This window comes from Lacerta agilis, chromosome 12 (assembly GCF_009819535.1).
Source record: "Lacerta agilis isolate rLacAgi1 chromosome 12, rLacAgi1.pri, whole genome shotgun sequence".
NCBI lineage: Eukaryota > Metazoa > Chordata > Lepidosauria > Squamata > Lacertidae > Lacerta > Lacerta agilis.
In genome coordinates this window covers 37,340,046-37,357,288 of record NC_046323.1, presented here as the reverse complement: position 1 = coordinate 37,357,288, position 17,243 = coordinate 37,340,046, and the positions used below count along the sequence as shown (strand labels likewise).

At 46.5% G+C, this 17,243-nt stretch overlaps 1 protein-coding gene across 1 annotated transcript; it reads left to right on the top strand.

Annotated features, from left to right (window-relative positions):
• Positions 1-5,012: 5,012 nt before the first annotated feature.
• Positions 5,013-14,580, top strand: LOC117055917 (patched domain-containing protein 3-like). The gene is made up of 3 exons (XM_033165862.1): positions 5,013-5,854; positions 14,154-14,299; positions 14,495-14,580. Exons 1-3 carry the CDS (start codon positions 5,081-5,083, stop codon positions 14,505-14,507), a joined length of 933 nt encoding a protein of 310 aa, XP_033021753.1. The 5' UTR covers positions 5,013-5,080; the 3' UTR covers positions 14,508-14,580.
• The last annotated feature ends 2,663 nt before the right edge of the window (positions 14,581-17,243 follow it).

Genomic DNA, 17,243 nt, shown 5'->3' with positions numbered 1-17,243 from the left:
TTCAGGGACAGCCCCATGGAGGCCATGCTTTCCACGAAGTCCCGAGCGGCCCCTTGTAAGGTCGTGTCGGCATGGATGTTAAAATCCCCTAAGACAACCAAACTAGGTGTCTCCAGGAGCATATCCGCCACGACCTGAAGCAGCTCGGGCAGGGAATCCTTGGTGCAGCAGGGAGGTCGGTACACCAAAAGGAATCCTGTACTGCCCCTATTGCCCAACTTCCAGAACATGCACTCAGAAAACTGGGTCTTCCCAATAGGACGCCTGGTGCAAACTAATGACTTCCTAAAAATCACTGCAACTCCCCCTCCCCGCCCAGATGGCCTGGGTTGCTGTGCGTAAGAGAAACCTGGTGGACAAGCAGCGGCAAGGACAGGCCCATCTGCTTCGTCCAACCAAGTCTCTGTTACACATGCCAGGTCAAATCCTCCATCCACAATCAAGTCGTGGATGGCAGTGGTTTTGTTAATCATTGACCTGGCATTACACAGCAACACTTTCAGGTCATGTGGGTATCCCCTGCTGATTCCAGTATCCATCCGGTCAGGACCAGACCTGGAGGCAGGGATAGTCTTCAGACAACGACTAAACCTGCCTCCTCGGTAATGACATGGTCTGGTCTTAGCGTGACTCCTCCTCCTGCCCATGATCACTGAGATCGGGTGTCTTTCCAAGACTACCCCCCCTGTGGAACCTGCCCCAGCCATCCTGTTGGCTGGGGCCCAATCCCAGGCAGCCCTACCCCTATCCCCTTAAAAAACAAATAAAGACCATACACTAAATTAACAAAATAATACAAATAAAAAACAGAGAACAACGCTAAAATTAAACTAAACATTTGCCCCACCCCCGACAAAAAATAATAAAATGATATAAAAACCACCATTAAAACAAATTAAAAGTGCAGCAGTGAGTGCAGGCCTCGCCCCCTCAGCCAGGTGGAATTAGCAGGAGAAGGGAGCGGCCTTCCCAACACTCATGCAGCAAGCGGCAGCAGCAATGTCCCAGGCCTCTCTGCAGGCTTTTAAGCTGTAAAGGTGAGTGCAGGCCCCGCCCCCTCAGCCAGGTGGAATTAGCAGGAAGGGAGCGGCCTTCCCAACACTCACGCAGCAAGCGGCAGCAGCAATGTCCCAGGCCTCTCTGCAGGCTTTTAAGCTGTAAAGGTGAGTGCAGGCCCCCCCCCTCAGCCAGGTGGAATTAGCAGGAAGGGAGCGGCCTTCCCAACACTCACGCAGCAAGCGGCAGCAGCAATGTCCCAGGCCTCTCTGCAGGCTTTTAAGCTGTAAAGGTGAGTGCAGGCCCCGCCCCCTCAGCCAGGTGGAATTAGCAGGAAGGGAGCGGCCTTCCCAACACTCACGCAGCAAGCGGCAGCAGCAATGTCCCAGGCCTCTCTGCAGGCTTTTAAGCTGTAAAGGTGAGTGCAGGCCCCGCCCCCTCAGCCAGGTGGAATTAGCAGGAAGGGAGCGGCCTTCCCAACACTCAACAGAACATTTGTTTTTAAGGTCAATTTACACTCAAATCTACATCTAGTAATGGTTTTTATTCTTCACCTCCTATCCTACAATTATTTATTATTTCACTTTTATTCTGTGTTTCTTCTAAGGCACTTAAGCAGCATGTGTTTCCCTATCTCAGTTTCCCCTCACAGTAAATCTGACAATTAGGTTAGTTTTGTGGGATAACCAGCCTCGCATAACCAACGTGCTTAAGTTTAATTAATGCACGAAGGGGTTAAAAACAGAGAGTGAGCTCTCCTGCCAGGCTTAGCTACCTGGTGTTTTCCCTTTTACTTTTGCAGCTTACCTGAAGGGGCAGGTTTTTCCATGTGTGATAGTAGTACAACACCAAGTCATGAACATGGTTATTATAAACAAGCACACAGAGAATTATAGCTGCTATTTAATAATTTGAGCCAACCTCAGCAGAAACACGGGACTGGTTTTCCTCACGGATATGTATTTCTCTACCTATGGTTCCAGATCTTATTTTAAAACTTTGAAGTATTGTGGAATTTGTTTTTGGAGGAAGGGGTCAATTTCCTTCATCTACATCTCATCTTGGTATTAGGAAACATTTTTTTCTATTTACGGATTTATTCTAGACACAACCAATTTTTGCTTGTTGAACCTTGTCTCATTAGATAAACGTTAAAGCATTTCCACTCCTTTTGAAGTACATTGATTGGTTTATTCCTTAATGATTAGTTCATATTTGTGAGTTCAAAGTACTTGCTTAACTTTCATTCCCTTTCTTCTCTAGTAGGGATCTGTTCACTTTTCCAGTACTTGGCTACCAGTACCCTAGCTGCTGTCACTGATTGTAAACCGCCTTGAGTATTGTAAGATAGAAAGATTGTATACAAATTAAAAATGATGATGATATATATAAAGTGACCGCAAGCGCAGGTAAACAAAGACCTGCAGGCATGCCCACAATGGACCTCAGGTTTCTAGAATTCATGTGTTTTTTTTGGGGGGGGGGGGAGTGAGGAGAACAACAGCACATCCAGAAGTGTGGATGGAAAACATTGAGAAAGAGTGCAATTTAAAGTCAGGGCTGTGCAAACCACATGCACAAACATTAAAAGAAAAAAATCCAACACAAAATTGCATTTTCCTAACTGTGGATGTACTGCAGTGCATTGTGTGTGTACAGGGTTGTTGGTTTTTTTTTACATGTGTGCTGATATTTTGCTGGGTGCCATCTATCACCATACCCCCTACTTCTGTTGGTGAGGCACTTCTTGGTGGGTTACTGATGGTTTTTTAACCTGCTGCTTTGTGCATGTCTGATATTTTGGAAAACGTGCATCTCTCTATATATATTTTAAGTGACCACAAGCGCAGGTAAACAAACACCTGCAGGCATGCCCACAATGGACCTTAGGCTTCTGGAATTCATGGTTTGTGGGGGGGGGAGTGGGGAGAACAGCGCATCCAGAAGTGTGGATGAAAACATTGAGAAAGAATGCAATTAAAAGTCAGGGCTGTGCAAGCCACACACAAACATTAAAAATTTGTTATGTTCAGAGCCTATGTCACATCCTAAGTATATCTACTAGTATGTCATATGAGCAGGAAATCTATTTATATTCTTGTGGTATCTGAAATCTGGCACAAGCATCATTCTGTATAATAAAAAATTCTAAAACCCTTCACTGTGGCATTGTACAGAACTTGCTTGGCAATCACATAATTATAATCATATCTAGATTAATGAACTCTTGTGAATCTGCAATTTCTCACCACAGTTTATTCCGAAACTGCTTCATTTTACTTTTGTGAAATCTTCTTAGTGCTAGCTTTAAAGAACTGTGCCTTTTTGCTCTTTGGGATCCTAGCTGGTCTTCAGCAAGCTTTTAAAATAGATATTTTTTATACGTGGCACACCCATCATTAACTTTTTATCAGAAGGAGCTAAATACTATCAAAACAGCGGATGCAGCAGCAAGCAAGTGCCTTAACAATCAGGTCATATGCGTAAGAAGTAAAACTGAAAGTAAAATACAACCTTTTTAATATTTGGGGTGTGTTCACATTCCTGCCTCAGAGTGCAATTAAGTTGTCTGTCCCCCCCCCCCCCAGTGTGTTTCATGCCTTTCTTCCTTAGACTGTTTTCATCAGGATAGCTTCATTAGTGTCAGATTTGTTTCTGTTTGAGAGTTTTGATGGCAGGAGACAGTTACAGGTAGATAGCTGTGTTGGTCTGCCATAGTCAAAAAAGAATGAAATAAAAAATAAAAAAATAAAAAAATCATTCCAGTAGCATCTTAGAGACCAAACTTAGCACCTTAGAGAAACAAACTTAGTTGGTCTCTAAGGTGCTACTGGAAGGATTTTTAAATTTAAATTTATTTATTTATTTATTTATTTATTTTATTCTGTTTTGACGATGGCAGGAGAGACAAATTAGGAATGGCTTAAGGACTCCAGTCAGCAGTATTTTATAATGGAGTACAAAATACATAACATGTCATGGGAACATGAATTTAAAAGTCTGCACTGGAAATGCGGCGAGTGTACAGTAAACAGAAGCGTGAAAACAGTCTTAGAAAGATACACCAGCTTGCATAGTAAAATTCTTGGAAGGACTGAGTAACCCAACTTTCTCCCTGATCCAGCATTTCATTAGGTTGGAGCTCATCCAAATGATGATGAGCTAGCAAATCAAGGGAATCTGGCTAGTACTGTGATTGTGCCGTGCAAACACAAAACACGCAAATGCATTTCTTGGCTCAGAATTTGGAGCCATTACATCTTCAGCTTCTGTTTTCCTTGGAAATGTTTCCATTCCTTAGGGTTGCAAAGACAGGCTTGAAAATGTGTGGATGATCTCTGGTGATGCTTCTAATGCCACAGGACTCCGAAGGATGTGTATAGGTAGCAGGTTTCAATGTCCTGAATCAGTACTTGCTCCTTCTAAGCAGGGAAGCTTATGCGAAGTGAGGAAAAAATAAATTAACCTGTGCACACTGGTCTGGGTTGGGGGTGAACAGGGAGGTGGCAAAGTTTGCTGAGGATAACAAATGGTTCCGGTTTGTAACAGTATTATATGCATCTGTGTTTCTAAACACAACTTGGATTAACAATGGGGAACCAGTATCCTCCAGAACAGTCAGTCATCAAGCACATCTGGAGAGCCGCAGGTGGAAAAAGGACTGTCTAGAGACTCTAGAAGAAGGAAATTCCCAGTTAAAAGGGTTGCTGGTTAAAAGATCACTTTCACTTTCATTGCAGCTTGGCTTAAAAAGGCACTGCGCCTTCTCGTTCTGGATATTCTCGGGAGTTTCCCTCAAACATAGCAGCCAGATTGCAGCCCAGAAACCGATGCCTTCGCTGAGCGGGGATTTCCCCAGCATCGTCTCGCCCCCCCCCCCAGACTTCTGAGGCGGTTGACGGGTGGGCGTTTCCCGAACGGTGAACCTCCGCCCAGCGGCCATTTTTATTATCTTTTCCCGCTCAGTTCCCCCTTTTCGAGATGTTTCAGAAACTCTATGCCTAACTTTCTCGGGTAACGGTCTTAACTCCGTCCTGAGTCCGGGAGGAGGAGAAATAGAAAAAGCTCAAAAGGAAAGAAGGCGATGGCGCCCCTCGACTGCAACACGGACTGCGTGGAGAGGCCCTTGTCGCGTCTGCTGCGGCACTTAGGGGCCCTAGTGGGCGCGCACCCGTGGCCCTTCCTGCTTCTGCCCTTGGCGCTCTCGGCCGCTTTGGGCACCGGCTTCGGGTTCCTGAAGAGCCTGGAGGACAACGACATCGAGCGCCAGTTCACGCCGCTCGGGGGCCACGCCAAGGGCGAGCGGCGCTTCGTGCAGGAGCACTTCACCACCGACGACGCGCGGCGCTTCTCCGGCGAGAGGCTGACCACCGAGGGCTCCTTCGCCGCCTTCATCGCCGTGGCCCGCGACGGAGGCTCGCTCCTCACCCGGCAGGCCTTCGCCGAGCTGCTGGCGCTGGACAAGGCGGTGTGGGAGCTCCGCGACCCCGCGCTCCCCTTCGCCCAGCTCTGCGCCCGAGGCATCCCCGGCTCCAACTGCAGCAGCGCCAACCCGCTGCTGAGCGCCGTGGGAGGCGACCCGGCCCGGATAGAGGCGCTGCTGCCCGACCTCACCTTCCCGCTCTACGCCCCTCCGTCCTTTCCCCATCCCGTTTTCTTGGGCGTCTTTCTGGGAGGCCTCGACCTGGCCCCCGGGGGTGGGACGGCGCGCCCCGTGCGGGCAGCCAAAGCGCTGCGCCTCTTGTACTACTTGCAGGAGGATGAGGCTACTCGGAGAAACGACAGCGCGCTCTGGCTCCGGATGTTTCTGGAGCGCATCCCGGGTGTGGTGAAATCCTTGAACCTGGAAACCATCCAGGTAAGCGTCTCCTGGCACGATGGAGCTGCTTCACACGTTACGGAATGTGACCGATAAGAATCTCTGTGTCTGCCCGATGCATGCTGCCATGCTTACTGGAGCTAACAGGATCTGTCAAACCACTAGGGTCAGAGGTTCCCCATGCCTAACCCACCTGCATCAGCAAGTGGAGGCATTCAGTGGCAGCCAAACATTTAATTTTAGCAAATAATTAGAAAACAAGCTATTGCAGCATCTCTGACAAGGCAAGAATGCCAAGGAGTGCCTCTTTCAAAATGATGCACATTATTGCCTTGTGTCAATCAATCTCTAGGTTTTAAAAATGCATTTTATGCTTTTATGTTGTTTCCTGAATTACTTCTTTTGCACTGCTTGGACATGCTTGGATGTAAATCAGAGGCAGAAAACCTTGAGCCCATGGGCCTAATTTGGCCTGCCAAGCTTCACCATTTGGCCCATAAGGCCATTTTACCCAAACCATAACAACCTGCCCTACATCTGATGCCACATGTGATGTCAGGCACAGGGCCGGTAGAGATAGGGCTAGATCAGCTGCATATACAACCAATCCCAGCAGAAAAGACCACCCATCAGCTGATGTATTGGGACTTCAGTTCTACAGTACTTGGGCACCATCTTCCCCTACTCTCATTGGTCCACTTTGACAGGACCACCCATTTGTCAGTTTCCTCTGCCCACGTGTCAAAGTTGGACCATAGGATGGGCAGAATCAGGATCTGACCTCCCAGGTCAAAAAGGTTCCCTGCCCTTGAAATAAAATGATTAATAATTTCTGTAGATAAATTAATGAATACTTATATGATCCAGGGCCTTGGCCTAGCATACAATTTTCATATAATTTGCATATGTAATTAATGTGCATGGATGCCTCTAGAAAACCAATATGGTGGTTGACTGGGGTCTTCAGAATAATGTTTGTTGCAGGACTTCCAACTGCACTACAAATAAAGCTTTCACAATAAGGGAAGCAAGAGGAATGAGATTTGGGGCCCACTGCAAAAAGCTTGGGGCTTGGGGCCGTGAATTAACCTCTAGCAACACCTCCGCCAGATTATGTCAGTGTGATGGGCTGATTTGTTCGAAATGCATATCTTCTGACCCACAGCTCCTCACCAATAGGAACGACTCCCCCTTCTTTGCGAAAGTGAAAACAAAAAAGGACTTGCTCACTTAGCCTTTGGAGAACAGAAAGCAGAACCTCACTGGCTACTAAAACTGAGGGTTGGTTAACAAGCCCAAGCAAAATTTGTACCGTATCTGTTTTCTCAGCTAGGGTTGTTATTAGTGCAACTACCAGTAGTTCTGCTTCTCCGTGCTACCCAGGCCTGAATAGTTCCATACTTTCTCTCTCTCTCTCTCCTCTTTTACCTTTATCTCCCTTAAAATAAGCTTTTTTAAATTATGTGATTTGAGTACTGGAGCCAGTAACAGTGTTCAGTGTACGGCCTCTTTGCATCCAGAATAAAAGTAAAGGAACTGCTTCAGAAGTAAGTTTTACTCCATTTGGGTTAGTCTGTTGCAGCTTTTCATTCATTAGCATGTATCTTTCCTCTCACCCTATTAAACAGAACTCATTGTTTTGAGCCTGACATTTTATTGAAAGGCTATCTTTGTTTTAAAGTTAATTATCCTGCCTCCTTTGGACAGTTATTTTATTATAAATATCAGGTGGGGTATAATACGCACATTTAAATAATATATGGAAGATGTATTGTATCTTTAAGCAGAAATGGGATTTTCACCCTCCCAGTCCTCAACATTTAGTTAGTTTTACTGGCAGGCCTACCAGGAAGACTAACGGCTTCTGTTCCCTGCCCTGCCCACCCCCAGATAAGGGGGGAAATAAAGAGACAATTGTTCAGCTCCACACAGCTTCCCTCAGAATTCTGTTTTCCTCCTGCTCCAACAAACTTTAAACAGAGTTGGGGAGTTGAAAGTTAATTCAGTTGTTAGGATTCCTAGTTTCTGTACAACTTGAGACTAGTCCTAAAATAAGTGGATTCAAGGCCCTCTGTTGGTGAGCACAATAATTTAAAATTAGACCACCCTTTTTACCCATAATGGTCAAGCAGATGGTTATGGGAAACCCACAAGCAAGACGTTAGGACTGTATCCCTCTTTTGCTCTTGTTTCTCAGCAATTAGTACTCTGGTACTTAGAGGTATGCTGCTTCTGAAGCTGGAGACATGGAATAGCATCATGACTGAATGCCATCGGTATTATTATCCTCTATGGATTTGTCTAATCCCATTTTAAAAGTTATGTAAACTAGCGCCTGTCTCTAAAAGTCAGAAGCCAGACAGAGGTGCTAAGCTGAAGCTTCTGCCAGTCATAGGCTGTGCACACATTAGTGACTTGAGGCATTAGAGACTTTGTTCAGCCAACCCAACCAAGCAGCTTAATGAAGATTGAGAATTCCTGGGCGGCCTCAGAATGTTGAGTGTCCAATGGGACGTGGGGTGAAATGAATTATCGTGAAAGAGGGCATGGCTGGCTAACTTGAACCCTTGGTGTATGAAGTACTGCACTGTTTAGGACGGGCAATCCGAAAGACCACCTCACCCCTTATATGACAAGTCAAGTCACTGAGGGTCTCCAGCAGATACCACCGGATCAGGAGGTCTGTTCCTCACAAGGTAGGACTTGGGCCCTTAGCGCTGTGACACCTGTCCTTTGGAATTACTCCCCCTGCTTGAATATTACACAGACGCTGTGTCAGCTGTCCTTTAAGTGCCTACTGAAGAACCTTCCTCTTAGCAAGCCTTTTAAAGTAGAGATCTTTCCCAGTCTACATCTGTATCGGAATTGTTTTAAAGATGGTGTTATTGTTTGATATCTTGGGCTCCTGTACAGGAGAACTCCATGCTGCAAAATTTATTTCAGGTCCCACTTATATTCTACTAATTGCGCCCTGTCTTTATACTCTTGTGAACATTTAGATTTATATAGTAAGAGAGAAAGAGAAAATATTTAACATGTGATCTTCTCTTCTCCCTCCCTCCCCCCCCACTCCCCATGGCAGGTGGCTTATTTTACTTCATTGTCCAGACAGAAAGAGTTTGAAAAAAATACTAAGGAAGTGGTCCCTTTGTTTTCCATCACGTATACCTTAACAATAACCTTCTCAATTATGTCATGCTCAAGGTAATTGCTGGAAAAAAGGAAATAATTTTTATCTTTTCATTTTGTGAGAGTGTATCCCCTCTCCCGCCATTACTTACATTTGCAAGAAGAAGCCCACATCTGACTTTTTGTTTATAAAAATCATTTATGCATAAGGCATTTAGCTGCATCAGGAATAATGTTATTACGTTTAATATTTATTGTTATTAATTTGTATAACAATTTCCTTGTTATTTGTAATCCACCTTTCCTCCAAAGACCTCAGTGCTCCCACTCCTCATGTTTTCATCCCAACCCAGTGACCTTCATGGCTGAGTGGGGAGTTGAACCCCAGTTTCTCTGGTCCCAGTCCAACTGTTACACCATATTGGCCTCCCCCATATGTAGCTCAAGGTGCAATGCTTTCACCGCCTAGAGTGGCAGGATCAGTTTCTGACAGCTTCTGTTTCTAAAAAATCATGGCCGCTTACCTGGTACAGAGGTGGGTGGCAGTTGCGACCCGGCAGGGCGCTTCCCCCTCCTGCTGAAGCCACGCCCTATTGGCCCCGACTGTTGGCTCCTCCCTCCTGGCTGCCGTAGTGGCTGCTGGGTTCCCATCAAACCCAGTTTGAAATTTCTAGCCAATCCGCAGCAGCTTTGGGGGCAGGGCAGTCGGAGCGGACAGCAAAAGGGGCCGGCGCTGCTCTTGGCAGCTCAGTCGGCACCAGATCGTCACCCACCCAGCCCTCTCTCTAATATTAATTTCTTGCAGACTAACCTTTTTTCTTCCCAGGTATGTGGGCGTTGCTATGGTCATATGATTGTTACTGTTTTTACAGGGCTGGCAAGGTATTTTCCCAGCTCTGCAGGTTTCGCCTTCCCCATAGCAATTGTCACAACTTTGGCGGTTTAGGCCTTGGGTGGAATCCATTAGTCAAACACCTGAAGAAGGGGTGAAGCGGTGACTCCCCCGCTTCATGTGGCGGTGATAACAGGGTACCCCGTTAGAGGGGTCATGAGGGTAGTCTCTTTTCACAAGCGCATGGCGGAGGGGCCATAGAGCTACCCTCACCGATTTGGGAGGGAGCAGCTGCATAAACTCATGTTTTGATTTGGCCCCATCTTTCTCCTAACTGACCCTGTCATGCCTCAGACCCCCAGCAAGGGGCTGAGAGGGATACATGCCCAATGCCTATGCCAAGGCTTCACTGCATCTGAATTCAATAAAGTTGTGGCCATTTTGATCCCAAATATATGTTGTCGTGTCTTCTCCTTTCACTGTGAGGCCTGGCTCCTGGGCGAGGGGATGCTGCGTCTGGGTATGCTACTGTCTTTCAACCCTTAACACAGTGTTTTTCAACCTTTTTTGGGCAAAGGCACACTTGTTTCATGAAAAAAATCACGAGGCACACCACCATTAGAAAATGTTAAAAAAATTAACTCTGTGCCTATATTGACTATATATAACAGTGATGGCGAACCTTTTTGAGCCCGAGTGCCCAAACTGCAGCGGAAAACCAACTTTTTTATTTCAAAGTGCCAACACTGCAATTAAACCTGAATATCAAGGTTTTTAGTTAGATAAAGCCAAATACCCGTAAGATTTGCCACATTTTGAGAGGGTTTTCCAAGCAAAGTGAGGTTTGCTATATAGAGGACAGGATTCTAAACAAATAAATGCTTACATTAAGGCTTTAGTTTTGTTTAATTTGCTGCAAGACTTGGCATTGAACCTCAGCACACACCCCAACCTCCTAAATAAACATCGGACACCTCATTTATTTTTATTTTTAAAAGAGAGAACAGTCCACCCCTTCTGGATGTGCGTATGTGTCTGGCTGCTGGCTTTACGCAGCAGCACCAGATCCCGGCGGAATCCGCCCCGCGCTTTCCTTCTGGCCTTTTCGCTGCTAACTTTTTCCAACTAAGTTTAGCTTTTGGATCAAGCCGAGGAGCTGCGGACGGGAGGGGTTTTTTTCTCACAACGAAGGGGCTTGGGTTAGGAAAGGCACAGAGGCATGGGCATTTATTTATTTTTTGCTTCTGGGGGGGGAGCTTCCCCCCTGCCCCTCGCTGGGTATGCCCATGTGCGCCAACAACCCTGTGGGAAGGAGGTTGCTGCGCTCCTGCGCAAGGAAGGCATTGCAGAGCGGGTGGAGAGAAAAAGAGGGACCGCACGCGAAGAGCAGTCCCAGAGAAGAGAATTGGAGACAAGGAGAGAGAGAGAGAGAATACTTGGAAGGATGGGGGGAGCCTGCAAACACTGGGGAGATCTCGTGCAGGGAAGGCAGTCGGCTGAAGAAAGGATGCGGAAGCTGACAAGGCTGTAGGAAAGAGCAGACGAGAGATCCGGCAGCGGGGTGGGGAGCAGAGAGAGAGAAAGAAAAGCGTTGCAATGCGAGCGAGCCTGCAATTGGAAAGGGAGAGACGCTGTTTCTTTGGACAGGGACGGAGCGCGTTCCCCGCCGATGAGACCGCAGTGAGGAAAGTGTGCACCAAGCAGCGCAAGTTTCGGAGGAGTTTCTGGGGGGGGCATAATTAAAATGCAGCACACAATCTCTTGATTTCCACCGGTCGACTTATTTACCTATTTACTAAAGGAAGCCCAGGGGGGAAACGCAATGCAATGATTTGCAATGCATTGTTGATGGGGCGGCTTGCTAGGGTCTTAGCGAGACTTTTCTTCGCGCCATCCCAAACACCGCTCGGATGGAAGTGGAGGTGGCCGCCTACTCCTCCAATGCACCGACCCTGTGTGCACATGTTTGAGTAAAGAGTTCCACATTTGCCTCCTTCCATCCTTCCTTCCACCCGAACATGCATAGCACTGCCGTTTTACTTAGGGATGGAATCGGCGGCGGGGCCGCGCGGCTCCCCCCGCTCGCAGCGCTCAAAGACGGGGCTGGGCGGCCGCCTCGCAGCCCGCCCGGGACCAGCATGGGCGGCACAGGCGACGCTTCCTTAACCTTTTTTAAAAGGGCTTCCCCCTCACCCTCGCCTGCCGCTGCCGTTACCTCGTCGTCGTCGCCTCGCGTCGAATCCTCGCCAGCAGCAGCAGCAGGCAAACACCACTGGGACGGGCGCCAAGGAGGGAAACTGCTGCTGTCTGCTGCTGCGCCTGCGCTGGCAGAAACGAGGCACGACGCATGAGCACAGCAGCACAGCAGCAGCGCCCTCAGCCTCCGGAGGCCGCCGGCCAGCTGGAGAAGTGGACGGGCGCAGGCGGGCCACGGGCGCGGTGCAGCGCAGCGCGGCGGCGCCCCCCATTTCCCCACCCCTGGCGTGCCGGCAGAGAGAGCTCTGCGTGCCACGGGTTCGCCATCACTGATATATAAAGTAATTTTTCAATTTTTCCCACGGCACACCAGGCAACATCTCGCGGCACACTAGTGTGCCGCGGAACAGTGGTTGAAAAACACTGCCTTAACATAAAAAGTATAGGTAGCCATGTTGAACCATAATAGATATTCCACAATGTTACAAAATCGTGTTCTAACTTACTCATCCTCCAGTCCTCTTCATCAGCTAGATTGTGAAGCAAAGGGAAGGAGTAAACAAAAAAGTTGGCTGGTGGCAAAGCCATTAAGTCTGCATCTTTGTAAGAAAGATTGAATGTGAGACTGTGTTACCTTTGAAGCACATTTCCTCCTCTCAAGGAATTCTGGGCACTGTAGTTTGTTAAGGGTTGTTAGGAATTGTAACTGAGAGGTAAACTACCATGCCCAGTATCCTTTGAAGGAAATAATGTGCTTCAAATATGCTTTGGTGCAACTAGCCTCTGCGACCTTTCCCCTCTGCAGGGAGGTTGGACCAATTCAGATGGTCCACCCCACAACTTAATGTTTTCCAAATGTTTTCCAAAGAGTGGTAGGGCATGCTTTATCCCATGTTGTTGGCTTTTCAGCTAATTCCCTGGTGGCCTGCTGGAATGCGGAGCTAACCGGGGCTATCAACTGTCTGGTTCTGAAGTGCCCTCTCCAATTACATGGAGCCCAGACAGCCCCATGGTTTTCCCCAGAGCTGAGGACAATGAAACGATTGCTGAGCCGGCTAGAGTGCCGGTGACGGAAAACTCATTCTGAATCGGACTGGAGACGGGTTAGAGCTCAATGTCGATCCTACCAAGTGGCGATGGCAACGGCAAAGAGGACTTTCTTGACCGCCTCTATTGCATCTGCAGAAAACAGCAGCAGGAGACTCTTTCAGGTGGTTCGCAATTTGATGGAGGCACCTCTGTCACTGGGGCCTGGTAAAGACCCTAAGATCTCCTGCAACGATTTTGAAAAGTTTTTTTGCAGATAAAGTCACTCTGATTCGGAAAGAGGTAGACTCTACTGTAGGCGCAGGGCCAGAATCATTTTGGACTCACAGCTCTCCATGGAGGGGCAGGTCACACTAGCATAGGAAGGGTGGGGCGTTGAGAGCAGCACGCCCCCGGTTCCAACTTTGAGGGAGGGTGACACTCAACGCCACCACCTCCAACGACTCCCAAGCCACCGCCTGGCACCATTTCTGTGCAGAGGCTGCTCGCGCAGCAACTCTCTGCTCATGTGCTGCAGCCTTATAAGTTGCCCCACGAACAGGGTGCCGCTCGCACCTGGCATCCGGAAAGCGAAGTTACAGGGAACCGGGCAGAGGGCCTTCTCAGTAGTGGTGCCCGCCCTGTGGAACGCCCTACCATCAGATGTCAAAGAAATAAACAACTATAACAACTATATGACATTTAAAAGACATCTGAAGGCAGCCCTGTTTAGGGAAGTTTTTAATGGTTGATGTTTTAATGTCTTTTTAACCTTCTGTTGGAAGCCGCCCAAAATGGCTGGGTAAACCCAGCCAGATGGGCGGGGTAGAAATATTATTATTATTATTATTATTATTATTATTTATTATTATTATTATTAGGTATCATGTGTATGCAAGCTGAAGAGGAGATAGCAGATCTACGAAGCTTCATCTGAATATCTGCTCTCTTTCCCACATTCCACCTTAAGAATGCAGACTCAACGGCCTTACCAACAGCCAACTTTGTTCTCACTTGTTTACTGTCTAGCTGATGAAGCATTCTGGGGAGCTTGGAAGCTTTCATCCTTTTTTGAGCTATTTTGTGCAACTCGGGCTTAGCACGTGTACCATGATACTCTGAACTGAATTAGAATCTTCTTAATCTGTTTTCCAGGCTGGACTGTGTACGGACAAAAGTGTGGGTTGCAGCTTTTGGGGTGCTGTCAGCGGGCTTATCTGTCGTCAGCAGCTTTGGATTGCTGCTCTTATGTGGGGTGCCGTTTGTTGTCACAGTTGCAAATTCGCCATTTCTTATCCTTGGTAAGTGAGCAAATGTACACATTAATACATTTAAGAATGATGATGGGTGAAAATTCTCCTACATATCTATGGGTTTGTGGTGTTTGGGAGCCGATTTTTCCGGGAGGCAAGCCATTCGAAGACCAAGGTACCACTGTATTTCTCTTCTCGCATGACGTATAGGAACTAATATGTTATATATTTGCCATTCTTCAGGGGTTGGTGTTGATGATATGTTCATCCTGGTGTGTTGCTGGCAGCAGACTCAAGTGAAGGACAGTGTCAGAGATCGAATGGCTGACACCTACGGAGAAGCAGCCGTGTCCATTACCATCACAACCCTCACAGACGTTTTAGCCTTCTACATTGGAATTGCAACTCCATTCCCGTCCATTCAGGCATTTTGCATGTATACAGGAACAGCCTTTGTGTTCTGCTACATATATAACCTGACATTCTTGGGGGCCATTCTTGCTTTAAATGGGAGACGAGAAGAAAGCAACAGACACTTTCTCACATTCATGAAAGTGAACAATGAACCTCAGGATTCTCAGGGCTCCGCATATAACATGTGCTGTGTAGGAGGGTCTTTTGATGAGTCCACTGGAGCAGAGACTGAACACCCCATGAATGGATTCTTTAGAAAGCATTATGGCCCCTTCCTTATGCACACCTGTAGCAAGGTGCTTGTGGTAGTCCTTTATCTCATGTACTTGGCTAGTAGTATTTTTGGCTGTACGCAAGTCCAAGAAGGTATAGATCTTCGAAATCTAGCTAGTGATAGTTCTTACGTCATCCAGTATTATGAATGGGAAAAGGAATATTTTTCAGAATATGGCCCAAGGGTTATGGTGGTGGTTACTGAAAGCAAAGCTTATTGGGATTCATCTGTCCGTGCACATATTGAAAAGTGTATGAATGCACTAGAAAGATCATCCTACATCAGCAAGGATTTATCAGTGTCCTGGTTAAGAACTTACGAAGATGTCGCTAAAAAAATGTCTTTCAGTATAGCTGACCGTAGGCTTTTCATTGACAATTTAGCCAACCTCTTTGGAATTATTCCAGACTTCAAGTGGGATATTAATGTTACTGCTACAGAAATATTAGCGTCACGTTTTTTCATACAAACAGTCAATGTTACTACTGCAGTGGATGAGAAGAGTCTTTTAAATGAGCTGAGAGACCTTGCTGAGGACTGCAAGGTACCATTAATGGTTTATCATCCAGCTTTTATATACTTTGATCAATATACTGTGATTGTTCAGAACACGATTCAAAATGTTGTGTTTGCTGTTGGAGCCATGCTACTCATTTCCTTACTACTCATTCCCAATCCTCTTTGTTCTTTGTGGGTAACCTTTGCTATTGCCTCCGTTATTGTCGGTGTAGCTGGTTTCATGGCCTTCTGGAATGTGAATCTCGATTCCATATCCATGATCAACCTTGTAATTTGCATTGGGTTTTCCGTAGACTTCTCTGCTCATATTTCTTATGCTTTTGTTGCCAGTGAGAAAGACAAAGTGAATGACAAGGCTGTGGATGCTCTGTACCACCTTGGGTACCCTGTTACGCAGGGAGCTGTTTCCACTATCTTGGGAGTTATTGTACTCTCCATGGCATCCTCTTACATCTTCAGAACCTTTTTTAAGATAATGTTTCTGGTGATCTTGTTTGGGGCTGTTCACGGTCTCATTTTTATTCCTGTGTTCTTAACTTTCTTTGGCTTTTGTAGTAAAATGCCAAATAGACAGTTTTCACTCAGTGCCCAGAGCTCCAGTGCTGGAGGAGTTCCTTCCTAAGATACAAATATTATGAAACTGCCTATTGTAGACATGACAATATTACAATGACAGCAGTTCGATAATGGAACTTATTACCTAGTGGACGGGAGTGGCCTCTTCCTGGTGAGCATTTAAGGTCCCCATCCCTACTTTGCAGGCTGCCATCTGATTGGATTTTACTTTGATTCTGACTTGATTTTAGGATGTAGGATGTGTTTTAATTGATTGCTTGATTTTATGGTAATATGTTATTTATTTGATGTTAGCCTCTCTGAGCCTGGTTTTGGCTCAGATAATAAATAAAATGTATTATTGTTGTTGTTGTTGTTATTCCTCAGTGTTATCTCTCCCACCACCTGCAGGCCAACTTTGGAAAGTGAGCAGGACCACTGACATCATGATTACATCAGGTGGCCCTTTTCCCCACATTGGTCTTGCAGAGCACTTTTCATAGGGCTTCACAAGACCCAATGATAAGCTGATTGTCAGGTGTTGCAAAGCCCTGCACACAGCAGTTTGCTTAGGATATTTCAGGCACCACCATTCCACTGATTGACAAAAGTGCCTCAAAACCCCTTTCAGTTGAGCCACGCCTTTACCTGGTCAACACTTGATGTAGGGCAGGCAGGCATGGCTTAGTTGAAATAGTCCTGTGGGCCAAATGAGGCCTCACAGACCTAATTATTCATTTCACAAAAATTCTATACTGATTGATTGTAAACACACACACACACATACACACCGCAAAAATGCACACCAGCTTACGGACTAGAAGTTCTCCACCCCTGCTGTAAACTATGGGCCTCCATTTGGGTTGGGCTAGAAGACTGATGATGTACTGGAAGAAATGTTGAGAATTTTGCTACTGCAACATTTTTGTTACCCAAGGTGCCTTTAGAGCTTTGTTGGTCTACAACTCCCATCATCCCAGACCATTGGCCATGCCAGCAGAGGCTGATGGGAATTGTAGTGCAAAACAACTGGAGGATACTAAGTTAGGGGAGGTTACTTTAAAGTAAGGAATACATGATCGGTGCCTTTTGAAGTGGGAACCCCACCTTATCCCAGATCTGTAGGGGCCTACTAAGGTAGTATATCTTATGTTCTCTGTTAAACCAAAGATGCTGTGATATTAGCACCCAAAATATACAATATAGCAAGTTTCACTTGTGTCATATTTT

Bases quoted from the DNA above. Each gene is read 5' to 3' on its own strand.
- LOC117055917 (XM_033165862.1), top strand. From the start codon at position 5,081: ATGGCGCCCCTCGACTGCAACACGGACTGCGTGGAGAGGCCCTTGTCG. The intron at 5,855-14,153 runs GTAAGCGTCTCC...TCTGTTTTCCAG, and splicing joins TGAACCTGGAAACCATCCAG to GCTGGACTGTGTACGGACAA.